Source organism: Pectinophora gossypiella, chromosome 26 (genome assembly GCF_024362695.1).
Source record: "Pectinophora gossypiella chromosome 26, ilPecGoss1.1, whole genome shotgun sequence".
In the NCBI taxonomy this organism is placed as follows: domain Eukaryota; kingdom Metazoa; phylum Arthropoda; class Insecta; order Lepidoptera; family Gelechiidae; genus Pectinophora; species Pectinophora gossypiella.
This window is the reverse complement of record NC_065429.1, coordinates 3980073-4002800: the sequence shown is the minus strand read 5'-3', so window position 1 is coordinate 4002800 and position 22728 is coordinate 3980073. Positions and strand designations below refer to the sequence as shown.

Here is a 22728-nt window from a genome sequence, read left to right as displayed (position 1 = left end):
ATTATTGAAGGTTTATATGGTATAATACGATATATTATTATTGCTAAGGCCTATAGAATATGGGGGTTTCAATGAGAGGGCGGGTGAGAGGGTAAAGGTGTGTGCACGTGTGTGTATCTTGTGTAAATAAAAAATAATTTTCATTTAGAAAAGAATTGTACAAAATTATTCGAATTTTACTGCTTTTTCGCTAGGCTATATTCTTATTTTACTAATTTTTACTGCGTCTCTCTGTTTAAATCCAGAAAAAAAAGAGAAATAAAAGTCAGTCATCCAACTCCACCCCTGCCTAATTTCCGTGGGACCGCGCGCGACACACGCCACTCCCGAAAGCGGCCATGTTGTATTATTTTTCTTTTTCCGCCATTTTCTTCATGTTCCAAGCACTTTATATTTCATTTTATACTATGTTAGTCATTCCTCTTTATTTATGTCATATTTTGTCGATGTGACAGTGTACGGGGTGATGGAAAAATGGAAAATTTCGGTTTTACAAAATTATACTCTGATACATAAACATAAGCTAACAACTATATCCCAATTGGGGTAGTCTGAGGTACATTAATCACGAGATTTCTATTAGACCAACGAGATAGGTGGTGAGCCGCATCGTACGGTCACGAGTACTAATAATGTATACACTTTGAAACCATGTCACATTAACTTTTTTGACAAATAAAACCGTAAGTCTCATTAAATGTCAAATATGATAGTGCGACAGGGTTCTAAAGTGGGTACATGATATTGCTCATGACTGTACATACATACATACATAAACATAGTTACCTACTTACTAATATTATCATATATCTTAAATAATATTATCCTTTCTGTGGGTCTTGAAGTGCATAATAAAACGCTTGATAACGACTACATACTTAGATACTTTCAAGTAAATACTTAGTAGCTGGGACCGACTGTTTAACATGCCCTCCGAAGCAAGGATCATTTTAGTTTCGGACAGCCAAAACCAAACCTAACCTGGGATAAACAAACTAGGGATCACAATGTGATTTCTTGTGATATGTCTTCACCAGGATTATCAGCCTAACGCTCAACAATTGAACCATAGACGCCAGTATGTTAGGAACGTTTCACGATTTGTAATCATTATTATGCATTCTACAAATTCAATATTAAGTCTACCAGTGCGTTTTCTACATTTTTCTTCTGCCTACCCCTATACAGATTACGGGCGTCACTTAATTATACATACGTACATAAACTCACGCCCATAATCCCTAATGGGGTGGTCAAAGCTACAAGTAATCAAAGACAACTTGCAGCCACTGTTGATACGATGTCGTAAGCTGGATATGATGAACCTTGCGGTGATAAGGGATCAGCCTATCGTCTATAACATTATTCCATCATGTTAGAGTACACAATCCCTCTGTCGGTTTTTACGACATGCTCGGAAGACGAGCAGCTGAACGTTTCCTATGTTTTTAATTGCTCCCAGAACAGCATAGAAGCATACAAGCACTTAATTATAACTAATAAAAAAGTTACCAAATAACATAATATAAGCTCACGACCATATCCCAATTAGGGTAGTCAGTCAGAAGTATATCCATCGCAAGATGAACTAAGTAGCCACGTCTCGCCGAGCTTTCTGTCCAACGTGATAGGTGGTGAGCCGTATCGCCGTCTATAATGGTCGAGGCAAGTGTGATAATGAGAGACCCCCCCACACTAGCGTCTTTCGAGCGTCGTCGTCGTGCCAGCGTCCGCGGAACGTCCACGCGACGTCGACGCCGCGGCGACGCGACGCCAGCGCTGGCCGGCTGCCGAACGCCGAGCGTGCGCGGCGCTGGCGTCGCGTATCCGCGGCGTCAGTTCAACGTTTTTTGCGAACAAGTACAATGCACAACGCAATTGATTTGATTTGTAATTCTATTTGATTTGATTTGTATTTTGATGGTTAAAAATGGTTATGTATTAGTTTAGCCTCCTGTAGAATAAAATACACTATGAACGTAACTTTTATGTGTTCAAAAATTTTTTTTTCAATTTGGCACATAAGGCTATGAATATCATTAAACTTAATGTGGGCACTTTGGATGATAATTGTGAATTGATCGCTTTGTCGTTTTGTTCGAACTATAATAAAGTTATCTCAAAAGAGCATAATATATTTATACTATTACTTTTTACTTTTTTGACGTGTCTTATTGTAGGTTTACCGCAGATGGCATTAACTTCTGGGCTGGACAAATGGAGAGCACTGAGGGCTCGGTACAAAATTAAGGCAACAGGCCTGAGGGTGCCCAGTTGGGCGCGAACCTCGGCTCAGGGCGTTGTCTGAGAGAATTGGGTAGTTTCCTAGGTCAAAGATAAATTATTAAATCTTGATTTTATAAAACGTTTTCTTTTTTCTATTTAACTTATTTATGAATTTTAATAAAGATAAATATAATAATAAGTGCGACATTTTGTCACGTTTTTCTATGACGAGCAACCTGTGACGTTTCATACAAATTCCATAGTAATTTCGTGTTTTGATATTTAGTAAAAAGTACCTTCTTCTATCGTGTGGGTTGTGAGGTGGATTTCTAACCTCATCAACCCTGGTGTCAGGGTTACTATTGAGCCGCTATAGGCCCCTGACATGGCTCATGTAACGACTACTTACTTACATCAATAAGTAGTAACCGGGACCAACGGTTTAACGTGCCTTCCGAAGCACGGATCATCTTACTTTTGGACAATCAGGGAATCAGCCTGTAATGTCCTAACCAAACTAGAGATCACAAAGTAATTGAAACTACTGTTTACTGTAGTAGTGAAAAGTAACTGATTTGACTAGTTGGAAAACTACCCAATAATTGTTAGGGGAGAAAGGCTGATCCCTTGTCATCATATCCTTAGAACTTCGTATCAACAGTGGCTGCAATTCGTCTACAGTTTACCTATGGTACTGCCTACCCCTTTAGGGATAATGGACGTTAACTATTGTGTAAGTATTTACATTGACTCATGGCTAAACAGATCCCTAAGTTGATTTTAATGACATACGTTTTAAGATCTGCAATGATGATAAACAGGATGCTAAAAAGGTTTATAAAGAAAAAAAAAACTAGGTTTCTAAAAAGGCCACATTGTAACAATTCATCTAAAAAAAGCGACTATCGTAATGAGACATTTGCGCATATAAAAAAAAAGTACGCGCGTCAAATAGCAATATTTATTTTAATTATTGCTTTTTAGATAAATTTTTGGCTCCTCAGTACTTTGACAAAGTTTTAAAACTCGAATTGAAAATACATTTAGCATTAGCACAATAATTTCATTATCAAAAAGTTTGTTTTAAATAAAATAAATAAGAAAAACTATACTATTTGAATTAATTTCTCCGTTCGCCGGTAGATGGCGTTAGTTGTAGACCAAACTCCCAACATGAGCTGCGTACAAATTCAATTAAGGTTCATTTAATGGATATTATTTTTAAATTGGGTGCGTGCATATGGGAGTAAATAACTGTCATAAAATTGCGCCCGGCATTCTTATGGGGTGAGCAGAGCCACGAATAATCAGACGAGAATTTGCAGTCACTTTTGACGACGTCCTAAGATGGATGTGATGAAACTTATACTAACAACGTGATCAGCCTTACATACCTATCTATAATGGGTCCATCATGTTGGAAATGACACAATCGGGGATTGTCTGTTTTTACGACATGCTCGGGAATATGAAGAAGCTGAACGCATTCTGTGTTCATTTTTTTTCTAACGTCTGTGTTTGTTCAGTTTTGAATTTGTATTTTATTATGTATACTTAATATCTATTGTATTTTAAGGTTCAGCTGAAAATCAGCACTCTGTGGACCCTAGGGTCCAGGGACTCTTGAGAGCTTTTTACTGAGTTTTAACCCTTCTTGCCTGTAATTTACACGATTTGTTATTTGATTATAATTTGTTATTCATCATCTTACTAGCGTTATTTTGTTCACAGGGTCCGCTTAGCTAACCTGGAAATTTTACAGGTCCGGTTTTCAATGCGACTGCCTGTCTTACCTTCCAATTCGCGAAGGGAAAATTGTTGTTATGGGTAACTAAATAAATACTTTACTATCTATTCCCTTCTGGTTACTTCACAAATGTAGTAACTCAAGTTTCTCATTAATGATTAACGCAATATTATGACGATGGATGCACGGTTTCTCCGTTGCCATAGAATAAGGAATAATACTACGTATAGAGCTAGGTTTCCCTCCCTTCGCCCCTCTCGGTCTTACTTTAGTCTTCGATCGTATGGGCATCAGACGTCACTCACAGATGCGCGTGTACGATAACGTCAATGTGTAGTGTCTGTGTAAAACGAGGTTGTTTCTATGAAGTGTCCGGAGTGAGCCTTCCTCAAGGAGATCTCTCTCTCTTTATTTAAGAGCTACGCTCTAGTCGGTGGTGTAATCGCCATTCCTCTCTTCTTCCCGCCAAATCCTTCACCTCCTGATACGACACGACCTGCACCTTCTCTTTTATTTGTTTCATAAATGTTCTCCTAGGTCTACCTCTTCCTTTCTTCCCTTCAATTTTTCCTTGAGGAGATATGAGAGATAAAAAAATATAATATTAGTAGGTAACAGATGCATAACTGCATAATTATTCGTCCATACGATAGTAAAGTGTCCTTAAATTGAGATACGTCATTTTTCAATGATCCCTCTAGTTTCTTTTATAGTTAGAATAAAGCACGTTTTCTCTTGTTAATGTAAAAGGGATATTAGGGTTCCTTTGTCTTAATATTCAAACTCTGTGATTTCCAAATTTTCTACCCGGTTATTTATTTATTTATAAAAAGGTACACCAAAAGCTTATATATATATATAATCTTGGCTAGTTTTTATAAACCTACCAACGAATTATTATATTCGATCGCTAGTTTCTACCAACAATCCAAATTTTCGGAATTATAAAATAAGAACCGACAAATACTTGTAGGTTTAGAACTTGCGAAGGCTATAATTCATATATGAAAACTAGCCAAGACAGACCTTAGGCTAAGATATGATTATGTTATACTGTTACTTATAAATAAATTTCAGGACTGACCATTGAACTTGGCTCTCATTTTACATTTATGGTTTTGATTATTAAATTAAGTATATAATACAAACATTCCTTATAATTATAAGTACTCTTTCATCTTGCATAGATGCACCTCTAACTACCCCAATTGGGATAAAGTCGTCTTATGTAATCTTAATCCGTCTTCTCATTTGAATTTTAACCTTTTTATGTTTTCTAAATAAACCTTTTTTTTAATAAAAAAAATAAAGCAAAATTACACTACGGAATCCACATCGCGCAACGTAAGTTCAACCCAACCCTCCATATCAAGTGCCATGCAGTGACATGTAGTGCCATTCAAAATAAGCACTGCTGAGCACTATTGAAGCACTATTCAAAGTTTCAAGTTAAAAGTGCTATAGTGGTTTAAAACACTTTTGAATGATGTAAATAGTTAATAAATAAGTGTACTTAGCTACTTTAATACGTACTTCAAACATGATAGATTTTATGTTGTGTATAGCAAATGTTCGGAGATGGTAATTTTTTGATTGATGATTTTTACCCAAGGTTGCCTGGCAGAAAGTGCTGTTTAGCAATAAGGCCGCCTATTGTGCTTATGTTTTTATTCGTATGTTAACGTCCTTTGTATATGTCGTTGTGAAATAAAGTATTATTGATTGATTGATTGAGTTTTGTGGTGGGTTACCCCATCGGGCTTCGAAGTCAGGACCTTCGGATCGAGAGCTCAACGCTCTACCACTTAGGCCGTCGGTTTTACAGACAGTCTTCAGTAACTATGTTTAAGTCCCATAGAATAAGGGGCGAGCCAATTGCCATTAATAGGACACGATAATATCAATTATCAATGATCCTTTTAATTTTTAATTTTTGACGTGACTTATTGTAGATTTGCCGCAGATGGCATTAACTACTTGGCCGGACAAATGGGGAGCGCTGAAGGCTCTCACCCGGTACAACGTTTAAGACAACAGGCCTGAGGGTGCCCAGTTGGGCGCGAACCTCGGCTCAGGGCGTCGTCTGAGAGGAAAAATATTTGAAAGAATTAATCGACCCTAGTGGGTCGATAGCGATAAGCGCTGAATGAGGGACATCTATGATCCAAACATGAACTGAAACTCATAAAGTCGAATTCAGTGGTTTAGAGCCCGAGGCAGGATTCGAACCTGTGATACTACGCTGAAAGGCACACGGTCTCTGAACCGGACTATCACGTATTTTTTTTTATTTGGGTAGCTTACAGCCTTTTTTACAAAATGAATACTTATAAATACAAACAAATGCCAATGAAAAGCTACCACAAGTGAACATAAAACATTTTAAAAAGTCCATCAGACTCAGATACAGCCAGAAATTAAATTAGGTTCCTTGGTCAGCAAGGTTTTAACACTTTGAACGCTACCGCTAAATAGGTCAAAGCGAGTATCAGTATTAATCATTATTATTTTAGTATCAGTATTATTTTACACACAAACTCACGCCTATTTCCCACCGGGGTAAGCAGAGACTATAGAATTCCATTTGCTCCGATCCTGACACACTTCTCTTGCTTCCTCAACATTCATCAATCGCTTCTAACACGCACGCCGGTTCAGAGTAGATCGTATTTTTTTAATGCGAGTTTTTTGTTGTTCTTGAAGTTTCTGACGCCCAAATAGGCTAGTTTCCAACTAGTCAAATCAGTTACTTTTTACTAAACGTCAAAACACGAAATTACTATGGAATTTGTATGAATAAGCACACTGTGACGTCAAAGAAAAACGTGGTAAAATGTCGGACTTATTATTACGTTTTTCTTGATTAAAATTCATAAATAAGTTTAATAGAAAAAAGAAATGTTTTTCGTTAGTTTTAGACCGGGGGGTTTAAAAAAGGCAATATTGAAGTTTGACATTTGCGCATATAAAAGTAATTGCGCAATGCACACAAATGTCAAATTGCAATATTGCTTTTGAACTAAATTGCTTCTTATCGCTATCGACCCACTAGGGTCGATTAATTCTTTCAAATATTTTTCCTCTCAGACGACGCCCTGAGCCGAGGTTCGCGCCCAACTGGGCACCGTCAGGCCTGTTGTCTTAAACTTTGTACCGGGTGAGAGCCTTCAGCGCTCCCCATTTGTCCGGCCAAGTAGTTAATGCCATCTGCGGCAAATCTACAATAAGTCACGTCAAAAAAAAAAAAGCTTCGATGTGGCCTTTTTAACCTTCCCTTGTCTTTATTTAGTTAATCAGAAATTCATAATTTATCTTGAAGCTAGTACACGACCCAATTCGCATCTCACCACATTCGCGAAACAAAAGATGCTCTAACATCTTATATTAAATCAAATTTATTCGATTTGCACCCCTCTTCCGGTAACAGAGGTCAAATCTACCACACAACCGAAACCCAACCTTATTCCTAAACAAACCACGTTATAAAACCCTTTATCACTCATTCAAGTAGCCAAATGTATCCAAAATCACAAAGTCCTAAATCGTATTCGTATTTGCAATGGACTTGGGACTTTACTGAGTGGTTTCAGAGTTGTTTTTCAACCAGTTCGGTTGTCAAGTGCAGTCAAATTGAAAGGAAGCGTCAATTACTGTCAATTCTGTATATTAGAACCAGTTGGATTTCGGCAGCTCCCGTATAGGTAAGTGGTGCGGGTTTGATTCCCGAAATAACGACAAGGTCATACGCCTACGTACCTACTGTCGTAGAAATTTCAATACTACACTGTTTATATACTTAAGAATCAAACGAACTTACCTAGTGATGTTTGATTCCAATTATGCGAGGGTCTCAACCGAAGACGATTACTTTATTACTTGCAGCAGTACATGAGTTGGTGTCATCTCCGTCACATATTTAGAGCCTAATATCACAAAAAAACAAAACCTATTTCCTTTCTCCCTCCAACACTGCATCGGTAATGCACCCGCACGATGACCTCATTGTTTCAGAGTAAGGTTTTTGTGTAATAAACATTTTTTTTTTTTTTTTTTTTTGGGTGGGTGAGGTCGGGATGGAGTAATCGTCTTCGGTTGTGACCCTCGCATAATTGGAATCAAACATCACTAGGTAAGTTCGTTTGATTCTTAATTATACTTCGGGTCTCAACCGAAGACGATTACTTTATTACTTGCAGATGTTCAGAGCAATGTAATATTGTAAAAAAGAAAAATGTTGTAATCGTAAGTTTTAATGTAATAAACTATATATTATAATAACATTTGTAATATTTAATCAAAGAATATGATCAGAAAGGTAAAAATACATTTATAGTTCTCTTAACCTATGAAAGTTAATAATATAAGTGTAATTAACCTCAATGTGTAAGTTCCTAACTTAATTTGTGTTTAATACAGCATTTACAAATTCGTTATTGTCTGTATGTACAACCTCTCTAAAATAATATTTTAGAAATACATTCGAGGAGTCGCTCCAGCCTGCAGCCTTGCGAACCACTTCCAAATTAACCCCCGACCTGTGAGCCGCAGATGTGGACGCTGCTCGAGTACTGTGAGCTCCAAATATCGTTATATCAATTCCACTGTCTTGCAGTACCTTTTTAACCCATTTCGCCAAAGTTTGAGAACCAACGTTTTTATAAGGTTTACGTATCCCTATGAAAAGGTGTTCTTGATTACCACGCAAATCTTTGGTTCTCTCTAAATAAGTTTTGATTGCTAGCGCCGGGCAAATACTAGGGTTTTCATGAATGAAAGGTAATTTGATTAGTGGTTGGCAGGCTCCAGGTTTCGAGGTTTTGATTAAGTCGGTGATTCTAATCACAATCATATTAGTTTGTAATAATATATTGTTTATTTTGATCAGACCAAGAGTCTGCATCCTTTGGGCAGAGGCTATTGCTAGTAAAGTACAAGCTTTATACGACAAATCAGCTAACGAAATATTATCATATGGATGCATATTGGAAAGGTAGTCTATCACTGTATTTGTATCCCATGTTGAATTATATTTAGGTTTAGGAGGCTTAAGCCTATATACGCCCTTTAAAAAACGATTGACACAGTCATTTAAAGTAATATGGGTACCAAGAATGATAGATAAAGCAGACCTATGTGTATTTAGACTACTGTATCCAACGCCTTCCTCAAACTTCTTGGTTAAATATAGTATTACTGTACTAGTGTTAGCCTCATAAATATCAAAATGATTATTTTTACAATATAGCCACCAAGACTTTATTGAACTATTATATTGAATTAATGTATTTGATGCAAAAGACGCCATCAATATATCTAGGGACTCTTGTGGTACACCACGCCTAATCATTGACTCCCTGATAATTTGGCTGCCACCAGGATAAGGTCTGCGTGGAGTGGATGGCAGTCCCTGAAAGGAGAGTATAATAAACATTTATCAGGTCCAAAGTATATTTTTTCTGATATAACAAGTCTAGACCACAAGGGGTACCATGGCTGTGATGGCCAGTAGGGTACCACTACGATACCTTTGGCTTTATCCGTGATTATTTTTTCTAGAACCCTAGTTATTAAACTGAAAGGAGGGAACGCGTAAAAATTGATGTTCTGCCAACCAAAAGTAAACGCGTCAACCACTTCAGAATAAGGATCAAGTTTCCATGATGCATATCTAACGCATTTATAGTTCTGAGCACTTGCAAAAAGGTCAAATTCAGGGTTTCCTAATGTATTTGTAATTTGTAAAAATGCTTGTTTAGAAATTTCCCATTCTGTGTCTATATTTAATCGACGAGATTCCCGATCTGCTATTACATTATCACTCGACTTGATGTAGGAGGCAAATACAAAGATGTTTTTTACCTCACACAACTGCCAAATATTACGGGCAAGTTCATTTAAATGAGGGTGTTGCACACCGCCCATTCTATTAATGTAACAAATGGCAGTGGTGTTATCAATTCTCAAAAGAACATCACAATCTCGCAAGTCTGCAGTAAATATCTTTAGTCCGTAAAATGCGGCCTTAAGCTCGAGAGTATTTATATGTAGGGTCGATTCAGTCTTAGACCAGTTGCCATTTGCATTTTGACCGCCGCATGATGCGCCCCATCCAGTATTAGATGCATCACTAAAGACTTCTAGAGAGAAAATGTTTTTTCGAATAGGACAGAATGACGATGATATATTGTCTCTCCACCATATTAAATCATTTTTTAGAATATTTTTAAGTATCATTGACCTACTATAGTCGTCTGAATAATTTAAAGCTAAAAACTTTTCGCGTTCAAACAGTTTGGTGTACACCCAACCGTAACTAACAGCTGGGCATGCGGAGGTCAAAAGGCCTATGAATTCTGCGAAGAATCTAATAGAACACATATTTTTACGCATAAGCTCCGTTGCTTTATTTCTAATGCGTTGTTTCTTTTCCACAGGTAAAGTAATAATCATGTCCGTAGTATTTAGAATAAAACCTAAGAATTTGCATATCTTATTTGGTATCATAACGCTTTTTTAAACGTTTATAACAAATCCTAAAGATTCCAAAATATGTATTGTATTGTTTACGTTTAATAAACATTCGTCATAAGATTTGCCTATACATAAAAAGTCATCTAAGTATGTTACTGATAGCAGTCCAGAGGCACGTAAATATTGTAGAACAGGTTTTAATAATTTCGTGAAGACAAAAGGTGCAGTACACAAGCCAAATGGAAGAACGTTAAACTGATATAGTTGTGATCGCCACTGAAAACGCAGCATTTTTCTGTCATTTTCATCTACAGATATTAAAAAATAAGCATCCTGAAGATCTATTGTAGACATGAAATAGTTTTTGTTTAGTAGTTTTATAGCTGTTCGATAGTCCTCCATTTTAAAATGTTGAACTTGAATGAATTTATTTAGTTTCTTTAAATTTAATATAAACCTATGTTTTCCATTCGGCTTAGGTACTGTAAAAATAGGTGATATAAATTGTCCTTCACATGGAGTACAAGGCGAAATGAAATCTGAGTCTAATAGTTCTGTGATGCTTTCATCAATAATTTTGGCTTGAGAATTGGAACTACAGATGTTATTTTGTTCTTGAATGTGTTGCATGGGCTTATCTTGGAAGGGTATTTTATACCCTTTCACCCATGACAAAATTATAGGATCTTCTGTAAGTTCACTCCATTTGTCGTAAAAGTATTTTAATCGACCAGCTATAGGTACCTGTGGTAGGATTTCTACTGGCGTCCCCTCGCCTGCTGGCGCGTGTGTGCGGTGTTGGGGCGGCGACCCCGCGCCGAGTCCTGGCGGCGATCCCGCGGCGGCCGGCGTGCTGCGGGGTTCGTCCGCGGCTCTGCCGCTGCTGCACGCGACGCCCCCCTCGAGTTTAAAGCTCCTCTCTGCACTTGTGGAGCTGGAGGCGCCTTGTATGGAGTTCGTGGCGCCTGTTTCAATTCCGATCCAGTCCTGGTAATGGCTTTCGATGATTTGATATGTTCTGACAAATCAGATCCAAAAAGATGTTCATCTATCTTAGTATTTTTCACCGTATCTCTGATATTTTTATTGAGAATATTTAGCGCAGCGTACCTGCGAGCTTGTGATTCTCTGTAATGACTGTCGCAAATAAGTCTTCCAGCGTCACTCAAAGTCTTTATTATATCCTGAGGAACCGTACTTTTAGATGCAAGGGCCCAATTTAAGACTTGTCCAATTGCAGCGAGACTACTAGCTAGTTGGTTTTGTTTACCTTGGTTGTACAAATCTTTTTTTACATTTATGTCCGGAAGAGCCGCTTTTATTTCTAAATTGAGTTTTGGTGCTCTTAGATTTGGACAATTCTCTGGTGGTAAGTAACGTTTCAACAGTTCGGATTGGTTATCTTTAGACAGGCCATTAACAAGAATATGCGTCCATCTAGGAGCAATGTCCTTATGCAAATTATCTCCGAAACTTTTTTGATTCACAAGGTCTTCACCAAGGAGTTGTAGAACTTCAGGTTCTAACGGCGCCTCTGTAGCATCATCCTGTACATCTGCGCTCGCCGCTGGCGCCGCCGGTTCGCTTGAATCATCGGTGTCGGCTGGCTCAGTTGTCTCGAGCTGAGTAGGCGAGCACTCGTTATTGTCAATAGTAATAACCTCGTCATAGAGGGTTTCTTCTAGATGGCCTCCACCTACAAAATGAGATGGGTATTTAAAATACCAGTCTAAGTAAGAAGGTAGGTATATTAACGACCAACACGATTTACAGTATTCTAAGCACTAATATTTCTTATAAAATCCCTCGACACAGTTTACGTGGAGTGTGTTCCTCAACACTATAAAAGTGGAGCATAATAAATATATTGATCCTCTACACGGTTTACGTGGAGTAAAAAATGCCTCAACACTATAAAAGTGGAGTAAAATAAGATATAAATCCTCTACACGGTAAACGTGGAGTAAAAACGTGCCTCGACACTTTGAAAGTGGAGTTGGGAACTGTTATCACGATTTACGTGAAGTCCCTATTATATATACTATACACCCTCTGTTTACCCCTTAGGGGATACAGGCGTGGTGCTATGTTATATTTTGTGTTGTTATATTATATTTTTATTATAAAGAAAAAAATAGGGTAGTGTCATATAGAATAACAATATTTGAACGTAGGTACGCATACAAATAAATAAACGATTTACCTGTATAATCTGGCCGTGAATCTTCCGACGACACAGATAATGACCGTTGTCTTTGTCTTTTCTTAATTTTACGCTCCAACCTCCTCATTTTTCGCAAAATGCCATCATAATCACTATCCCTCGACGCCGATCGCTTCCTTTTTCCCATTATTGTACGTCGGTAATTGCTAACGAAAAATAATTTCTCAACAAAACGTAGAACGTGTGACTTGGATAACACAAAAACACGTAATGAGGTCATCGTGCGGGTGCATTACCGATGCAGTGTTGGAGGGAGAAAGGAAATAGGTTTTGTTTTTTTGTGATATTAGGCTCTAAATATGTGACGGAGATGACACCAACTCATGTACTGCTGCAAGTAATAAAGTAATCGTCTTCGGTTGAGACCCGAAGTATAATTTATATTTTATAGTACTTAACTACTAGTTAGAGGGCAGCAGTAACTGTCAGTACTATTCAGAGGCGGAGGACAAGAGTCCTAGTATCGCTTTGATATAGACTACTCTGGGCGCCATCCCACTGGCGTCAGACAGAGTACTGCGGGACGGAAGGCAAGAGGGAAACCACTGCCCTATTTTTCCCTAAAAAAGTAGCATGGAAAATGCTGCACCGACAAGAGCGTGGCTCTTAAATTAGTGATGTAACAACTAGTTATATCACAAACATGAAATGGACGTTAACAAGGGAGGACTTATCTCTAAGAGAGATCTCTTCCAGCCAACCCAGATGTAGCACAAGAATAGCCGTGGGAGAATAAAAAGAGGACCTTTTTCTTAGGATTACTCTAGAATCAAAACTTCAATGGGGTCCACATATTGTATCACTAGCTAAGCTAATTTCAGCAGCATAGGCCGTCAGAAGGATCCGACAACTCACAGATGTACCCACTGCTAGACTTGTCTACTACAGCTACTTTCACAGCATAAAGTCTTACGGCTGTATATGTTTTTACAATAAGTATATTTTGTTCTATTCGAACCAATATTTTGTAAATCCTAACATAGGAAATCGTAATCTGGCCCCTGCGATACAAGCTGAGCTTAGTGCAGGGACCGCCGCATATCAAATCAAATCAAATCAAATATACTTTATTGCACACAACATACAAAACAAATTAACACAGATGACGATAGATACAGTACAATCTGGATCCGCATATCAAGAGTTGGTCGTTGGTTGGTTGGTTGGTTGGTAGAGTTCTAATTGGTCATATTATACCTAATAATAATAATAATATTAAAATTCTTTATTACTCAAACAAGGTACAATTTAAACACTTAACAGCGAGCCCTGCACTAGGGATCACCCTGTATCGCAGTGGCTCAATGAGATACAATTTTCGCTTAAAATTAATAAAATTATACATCAAGTACGTATTTTTATTAACGTAAAATTGTAAGTCTATGTTCAATAAATATTACTATTTATTATTATTATTAGGCTACTTGATAACCTAGTCAAATGAGATACTTTTTACGAAACGTCAAAACGAAAGTGGCGTCATCAATAAAAGCGGTCAAACGTCGTACTCATTATCATCATCAGGAAGTAAGTCGAAAAGCAAAATGGGATTGATTTTTGGTCATCTAAGGGTGGTATTTATATTTTATCTCAGCTTTGAGACTGCTCTCAAGATCATGTCAATGTGACAGTTCTCATATAAAAACAGGGACTTGAGCATGATCTTGAGGGCAGTCTCAGCTGAGATTAGTTTATTAATACCACCCTTAGACTGGCTTCTATTTATAACTTCGCATTTTATCATTTACCTTTGACATAGTCAAATACCCTATTACATTGACGTTATCCTTCGTTCAACGCTTATTGCTATTGGCCCACAAAAGTCGATTGATTTTTACAAATATAAACCTCTCAGGCAAGGCCCTGAGTTGAAGTTCGCGCCCAAATGGGCACCCTGAGACTTGTTGTTTTAAATTTTGTACCGCGTGAGAGCTCTCAGCACTCCCTATTTGTTTGGCCAAGTCCAATGCCATTTGAGAAGTCTACAATAAGTCACGGATAAGAAAGCATTCTATTGGACAATAACTTGTAGTGGCCAGCGAAGGTCTTTGTGTAAAAAAAGATGCAAAAAATGACAACACTACCTTATTCATTCTTCCGCTACAACTCACTCAGTGAATGAGTCTGGTTATTGAAACGTGATATTAGCCACCTTTTGTTGAAGTTTTGGATGATGTTTAGGTCAGTTGGATTATTAGCCGGGATATGGTTTCCGCCGGTAAAATCGGGCCTGATAAATTTGTCATATTTTAATTTGTTGTTTTTGTTTGTTTTTTGTACCTGTTACTAACATTAGGTTTAAGTTACTTTGTACTTACTAACATTTATGGATTTCAAATCCGAAATAAATTCTTATTCATTCATTCATTATTATTTTTCTTAAATACTTACTTATAAATCTTTGACCCTTTATACCTTGTTACTGAACAAAGAGAAAATGAAATCGAAATTATAATATATTAATTATTATTATTAGAGCCGTGGTAGCCTAGTTGGTAGAACGCTTGCCTCTCACTTTGAGGTCGCAGATTCGAATCCAGCACAGGCCTAAACCAATGATTGTCGAATCTGTTTTTGGTGAAAGAAAACATCGTGAGGAAACCCAAATTCCCGAGAAATGCATTTTCGCTATGTGACCTAACCTATATTGGGTTGGTTTTCCCTTCGCGGGAAGGTCAGATAGGCAGTCACTTCTGTAAAAAACCGGACCTGTCATAAATTCAGGTTAGGTAAGCGGGCTTTGTGAAAAACGGGATAATGCTAGGATGATGATGAAAATGTAAACCAGAAATTTCGGTAAGTAATCGTTTTATAATTCGTCGTCAAGACGAATGTTATGGTGGATTTTGTATTATGTCAATTATTTACAAAATATTTGCTATACAGTGTATTCAATGTGGGGTGTATTGTGTTTTTGTGAACTAGGAACGCAGCACACGGGTCGATTTACGATTCATTTAAATAAAATTTGAAGTAAGTAAGTACCTTTATTTCATAATTTATTTATTTAATTTTAATAAGTTTGTCATCTTCATAAAATTGATGGAATACACGTCAATTTTAAGCAGAAATCTAAAACAACCGTCTAGAATTTTTGCATCGGCCAATAACCCGACAGAGTTAAGTAGACAGCACGTCAAACGAATTACATACCGGCGAGATGCCTATTTTATTCGCCCGGGTTATTCATTCGTTTTTAAATTAACTTGCTGACAATCATCCGTCCCTTTCCTTTTCGGCGGATAAGAAAATGACGGGTATAACTTGAAATAAAATTAGGAGGTGTCTGCAGGAATCGGGGCCAATGTTACCTTAATAAACTCCCTAATGTGTTTCAACAAGTGAGGCAACAAAGCGCACAATCGATGCGCGCTCGCGCACCATAATCTGTTGTGCGCGTTATGACGGTCGCATTGTGCGCGCTATGATTTGCGCACAAAAATCCCGGCCGACGGGGCACAAGGCTAGTACAGTGAGCAGGAAAAGTGTTTATTTAAATAATTACCTAATATTTTTATAACATAGCATAGACGTGACTTATTGTAGATTTGCCGCAGATGGCATTAACTACTTGGTCGGACAAATGGGGAGCACTGAGAACTCTCACCCGGTACAATCTAAGACAACAGGTCTGAGGGTGCCCAGTTGGGCTCGAACTCTGTTCAGGGCGTCGTTCTTGGAGAATTAATTTTATTTGTAAGAATTAATCGACCCTAGTGTGTCGATAGCGATAAGCGCTGACTGAGGGAAATCGTCGACCACGCCGGCGTGGCCGGTATAGGGGTTACGAAGTAGTTTGTTGTCAATCAATCAATCAATAATACTTTATTGCACAACGACATATACACAGGACATAATCATACGAATAAAAATAAGCACAATAGGCGGCCTTATTGCTAAACAGCAATTTCTGCCAGGCAACCGTAGGGTGAAAGAAGTTGTTGTTGTCGTCAAATTGGCCGCCTCTATGGCTAGAGTAATCAGGTCGTGGGGATCGTATATCTAATACTTCCATCGAGTCCAAAAATGCAAATGAATCATTTTTGTTACCAATTGTACTAGTTACGAATACCACAGCGTACACGGTTAGTTGATAATAAACAGCTTATGATCGCTTCACGGGAATATATAACTAAAATCGTGTTGACAACTCTATTGTGGAGCCTACAATGAACTCAACCCTTTTCATTGAAGTATATTTTGTAATTGACAAGTGTACACATAGGTCTAATGCCTAGCTACCCACCCTATGTGTGTTTTTCTGCGCATACATAAACTGCGCAGGATCGATCGTCGTGGAGATCCTTGGGGGAGGCCTATGCCCAGCAGTGGGCGTCGTACGGCTGATGGAGTGGGCAGGGCCACGAGGCAGAGTAACTTAACATAACATAAGCTCACGACTATATCCCAAAGGGGTAGTCAGAGGGACATCCATCGCAAGATGCACTAAGTACCCACGTTTTTTTACCTTTGCTCTTGGCCCCAGACTTGCCCGAAGGCATTGACGAGGCCTAAGATGGAGCGAGCTCGCCCAGATGGTGGCTGTGCCCTTCTGGCCTTGAAAGCACCCGGGTTATCTGCATTCGGAAATACAGAAGACGGCAGAGAATTTCACTCTTTAGCAGCGCTTTGTGCGAATAGTTGGGATATCTGCCAAATAGGGATGGGACCCGGCCGTACGTCTGGAAGTCCGAAGATAAAAGGGGGGTGGTGGAATGAGCTCGTGTAGATCGGGGGCACACTCCCCGAAGTGCAGTCTGTAGACAGTACTTACTGATGTAAGTAGTCGTTACATGAGCCATGTCAGGGGCCTTTGGCGGCTAAATAATAACCTTTACACCAGGGTTGATGAGGTTGGTTATTGTTCTTACAACCCTTACGATAGAAGAAGAGTACATACATTTTTTGGCTCGACTGTGGTTGTTAATGTTTTAGTGTGGTTGGAAAACATCGTGAAGAAAGCTCCATTCACAAGAAATGTCTTTCGGAGGTATGTGACCTAACCTGTATTGGGCTGGTTGGGTCGTGGGTTGGAAGGTCAGACAAGCAGTCGCTTCTGTAAAAAACCGGACCTGTCAAATTTTCAGCTGGTTAGGTAAGCGGACCCTGTGAAAAACGGGATAATGCCAGGGAGATGTTGACTGTGGTTGTCATTGGTTATAGATGACAGTTTTAAAAGTAAGACAGTTTGACGAACGGACAGACTCGCGGCGTAGTACTAGTTTAGCAATAGGGTCCCGGTTTAAAACCCAAAAAAGGAAGGAAATAAATGAACAAATCTCAAGAGAAGACAAAAGGACATGTACCCAAACCGAGTAAAAAAAGTAAAAACAAAAAACCAATCTGCAACCGGATTTGGACCGGAATCACACTTTGGATTCAAAAACAGAACACTAAACCAATTTGGATGAAAGAAACACTATAGTATTGGTTTTTTTGCTTTGTTTGTCAGTCGACACCTAAAGAATTCATTAATATTGAATTTTGTATAAAAAACGACCTTGCTCAGCTGCGTTCTGCTTGGGACTTCAAGGTAGGTAGTGTAGTATACAAGCTTCAGCTTAACAGCGATAACTTCTTGGCCGGACAGCATTAACTACTTAGCCGGACAGCGGTAACTTCTTGGTCGGACAGCGTTAACTACTAAGCCGGACAGCGGAAATTTCTTGGCCGGATAGCAGCAACTTCTTGGCCGTACAGCATTAACTACTTAGCCGGACAGCGGTAACTTCTTGGCCGGACAGCATTAACTTCTTGGCCGGACAGTATTAACTACTTAGCCGGACAGCGGTAACTTCTTGGCCGGACAGCATTAACTACTTAGCCGGACAGCGGTAACTTCTTGGCCGGACAGCATTAACTTCTTGGCCGGACAGTATTAACTACTTAGCCGGACAGCGGTAACTTCTTGGCCAGACAGCATTAACTACTTAGCCGGACAGCGGAAACTTCTTGGCCGGACAGCAGTAACTTCTTGGCTGAACAGCATTAACTACTTAGCTGGACAGCGGTAACTTCTTGGCCGGACAGCATTAACTACTTAGCCGGACAGCGGTAACTTCTTGGCCAGACAGCATTGACTTCTTGGCTGGAGGGAAAGGACTTCTTAAAAATATACCCTACGCACAGTGATGGGACAATACTATCAGTTTTAAGTAGAATTCACTTCAACCGCACATCTCCCTATGTCAAATCACTTTGAAGGAACCACTCGGCACAAAAAAAATGTATTTCTATTCTACATATTTATATGATGTAGCGAGGAAACCATCAAAAGCGAATTAGTGACGAAACGGCAGCGGAAAGACATGGCCTTTTTTATTTTGTCACTTTTAGGGATCCCTAATTGTTAACACTTCCCTGACGTGTTTGAAATATTTTGCACACTATTAAACAGAACGACTGGTTCAATGCAATTATTGTTTATATTTATTACCATATCCATACCAGTTAATTGTTCAATTCAGGGCCCCGATACCGACCCCGCTGGTGTGGTCGACGATTTCCCTTAATCAGCGCTTATCGTTATCGACCCACTAGGGTCGATTAATTCTTTTAAATATTTTTCCTCCCAGACGACGCGGTGACCCGAGGTTCGCGCCCAACTGGGCACCCTCAGGCCTGTTGTTTTAAACGTTGTACCGGGTAACAGCCTTCAGCGCTCCCCATTTGTCCGGCCAAGTAGTTAATGCTATCTACGGTAAATGTACAATAAGTCATGTCAAAAAAAAAAGGTTGATTGAGGGTAGGCATGTGCCCAGCAGTGGGACGTATATAGGCTGTTTATGTTATGTATATGACGTTTTAAAATAGATTCAATGCGCGGTACGAGATAGATCTGTCAAAGTACACAAGCTAGTGTTGTGACGTTCGTTAGCATAGTGATGTATCAGTCGATATTAGGCTGATCGATTATTTTTTATATAACAGTACGTTCATAATAATAATCTCTAATAGTGTAGGCAGAGCTATATAACTAATCAGCCGATAATTTTCAGACACTTTTCATGCGATTGCAAATGAAGAAGTATTAGAAAAATGTCAATTATCGAAAGTTAGAGAAGTCAAAGAACTGGCCATATCATATAATATTAAATATTTCCTACACTCAAAGTTTGCATGGATGAGATTGCTACTTAGCAATAAGGCGACTCTTTTTATTTCTACTCTGTTTTGTATTTCCTGTATGTGCAATAAAATATTTGCTATCTTATATTATGTTGAAGAATGCTACAACGACAATAGCATGACTCTTAAGTTTAAGGAGAAGACTAATATTTCAATTTAAAGAGTTTTATTCTCATATTGAAAGATCTAAAGTTAAATTACTTCACCATAACCTAATTCTACAGAACCCTGTAAGTCAATACAGGTGACACTCTTGCCTGTCCGCGCCCAATCCTGGATTAGGCGGGGTTCACAATGAGACAGCAGGGCGCCGGATTACAACCGCTAATGTACGCAGCGGGTGACATGTGAACACCGCTTTATGATGCGGTGCAAGTTATAAGAAATTAGCGATTGATGTTGATGGATGAACTAAGGGATAATTTTATAAACTATTTTTGTTTTAAGACAAATTAAATGTCTACTCAATTTCCATATTTGTGCACAGGGATAGTGACATTAAAAAGGTTAGGAACCACTGATCTAACGCATAGCAAATCGCTACCGCTCTCGCCGCCGCTTATCGCTTAGCCAGTCGAAGGTTGATCTTTTTGCGGCGTCCGCGCATCAAACGGCGCGCGATGTTTATTATGTGCCACTGTTCGACGTGTTTATAATGCTGTTACATTATAGTTACTATAACGACGTGCATTTCGATGCATACATACGTAAATTCACGCACGTAATCCGTAAAGGGGTGGGCAGAGCAGACAAACATTCAGAAGAAAACTTTAAATCCAGAAGTTTTATTTTATGATGACTTGACCCGTTATGATAAAATCCGTGATAGTACTGGGGGGTTAATATGGCCACAACGAAGAAATTCATCTAAGAAAGCAATATTGCTATTTGAGTCGTTCTTCTTTTTTATCGACAATGATCTGTCCTTCGTTCTGCTTCTGATAAGTTATCTTTTAGAATTTTATTTCATGTTTCCATTGTCCAAAAATATAGTTATCTTATTATACTCAAAATACTAGCAAAATACTAACGTAGCTTGATTGTTTTTCACAAATTTCTGTGACAGAGTGGTAAATTGAAATGCTGTCTCCGATGAAAAAGGACCACTCTGTCACAATATTTTTTTGAATGCGCCTGCAAAGAAAAGTATGTTACCAAGATAAAGAGAACCACTAAATAGTCTTCTACAGACACATCTTTATATGATGTTTTAAAATATTTATTGCCGTTATAATTTTAAAGATGTTTAATCCGATAAATCGAGAAAATGACATTTTATTGTCAATAAAAAAAAAGGACGACCCATTTGACATTTGTTTGCATTGCGCACGTACTTTTTATATGCGCAAATGTCAAATTGCAATATTGCTTTCTTAGATGAATCGCTTTGATGGCGATGTGACCATATTAACCCCTCTGTTCGGCGAATGTGTAACTAACACGGTCACGGGTTCGAATCCTGGCTAGGGGTTTAAGCCACTGATTTCAACATTTTGGATCATAGATAATTGCATCACGGGGTTTTCAGGATTTGTGCCCGGTTAGTGGCAAAAGGCTCTGTTCTCTGTCTCGCTTACTCCTCAAGTATCAGTCTAGCAGGGAAGCATAGATCAGTCACTTACCTGAAACAAAAGAAAGAAAGAAACATTGATTACTTCCGGACACCACAGACACAGACAGACAGGTACATTCCATTCAACACAGGACAGAAACCACACGGAAATCAATACACAGAAAAAAAAAGTGTTTATTTCTTGTTTTCAAGCAGCATAAATTTATGAGGCAACCCCAGGAAGCAAGGTAAAAAAAAACCAAGAAAAAAAACCAAGATGTAAAATCACTAACAAAAAAAAAGAAAAACAAACCAAAATAAAAATAATAATAATAATAATACAAAACAGTTCATCATAATTATCTCTTCACTGGATTGCTGAGTTTGGTAATCCACCTCATAACACACATGATGGAAGAAGGGGAGACAATAATTATAAACAGTATTTAATATTCTTATCCAATCAAATATTTCAAAATCATGATTAAGTACTTATGTCTTTTTTAATTTGTTTTCGAATTCATATTTGGATCATAAATGATTGAACTTTTTTTTTTGACGTGACTTATTCTAGATTTGCCGCAGATGGCATAACTACTTAGCCGGACAAATGGGGAGCGCTGAAGGCTCTCACCCGGTACAACGTTTAAGACAACAGGCCTGAGGGTGCCCAGTTGGGCGCGAACCTCGGGTCAGGGCGTCGTCTAAGAGGAAAAACATTTGAAAGAATTAATCGACCCTAGTGGGTCGATAGCGATAACCGCTGATTGAGGGAAGTCGTCGACCACGCCGGCAGGGTCGGTATCGGGGTTCTGAAGTGTTTGGTATCGCGAGCTGATTGGCTACCTCTATGCCTTGAGTCAAAAGGCTGTCTGTAATAAGGGCAAGGGCATACATAAGGCAAGAGGGAAACCACTGCTCTAATATTCCTTAAAAAGTAGCATGGAGAATGCTACACTGACAAGAGCGTGGCTCTTAAATTAGTGATGATGATGAATCCATATTCATCATCATCACTAATTAAAGAACGTTACGTGTACCCTTGTACACGGGATTTAAGCTGAACTGGTGAGGAGTGAGTGTATATAATATCATACTATACAAGCTCTACCTACCCCTTAGATACAAGCGTGATGCTATATTTTAATGTTCACCGCATAACTGTTAACATAAAGAGCCTTTCCTATTATAATATTCTTTAGCATTTTTTTTCTAAGTTCACGCCCTAATCCTTAGTAAAAAGTTCATACAATCCGATTTTATTTTATATGTAGACGTTTTGTTGCACATTTTAGGAAGGAAGGTGTCGTGTGGCGTGTAAAAAGTGTAATAAAAAATGTGTTGCGAAAGATAGAATGTGCATTGATAGATGAAAAAGAA

The 22728-nt window shown here is 38.5% G+C and overlaps 2 protein-coding genes across 3 annotated transcripts in view; one reads left to right on the top strand and one right to left on the bottom strand.

Annotated features, from left to right (window-relative positions):
- LOC126378516 (LHFPL tetraspan subfamily member 2 protein) overlaps window positions 1-22728 on the top strand; it is a 492824-nt gene that overhangs the window by 97657 nt on the left and 372439 nt on the right. The gene's annotated exons all lie outside the window — the stretch shown is intronic.
- Window positions 9263-13040, bottom strand: LOC126378448 (uncharacterized). Its single transcript, XM_050026814.1, has 3 exons — window positions 12648-13040; window positions 11189-12140; window positions 9263-9380 (listed from the first exon to the last, which is right to left on the bottom strand). The coding sequence occupies exons 1-2, from the start codon at window positions 12886-12888 to the stop codon at window positions 11203-11205; spliced, it is 1179 nt and encodes a 392-aa protein (XP_049882771.1). The 5' UTR covers window positions 12889-13040; the 3' UTR covers window positions 9263-9380; window positions 11189-11202.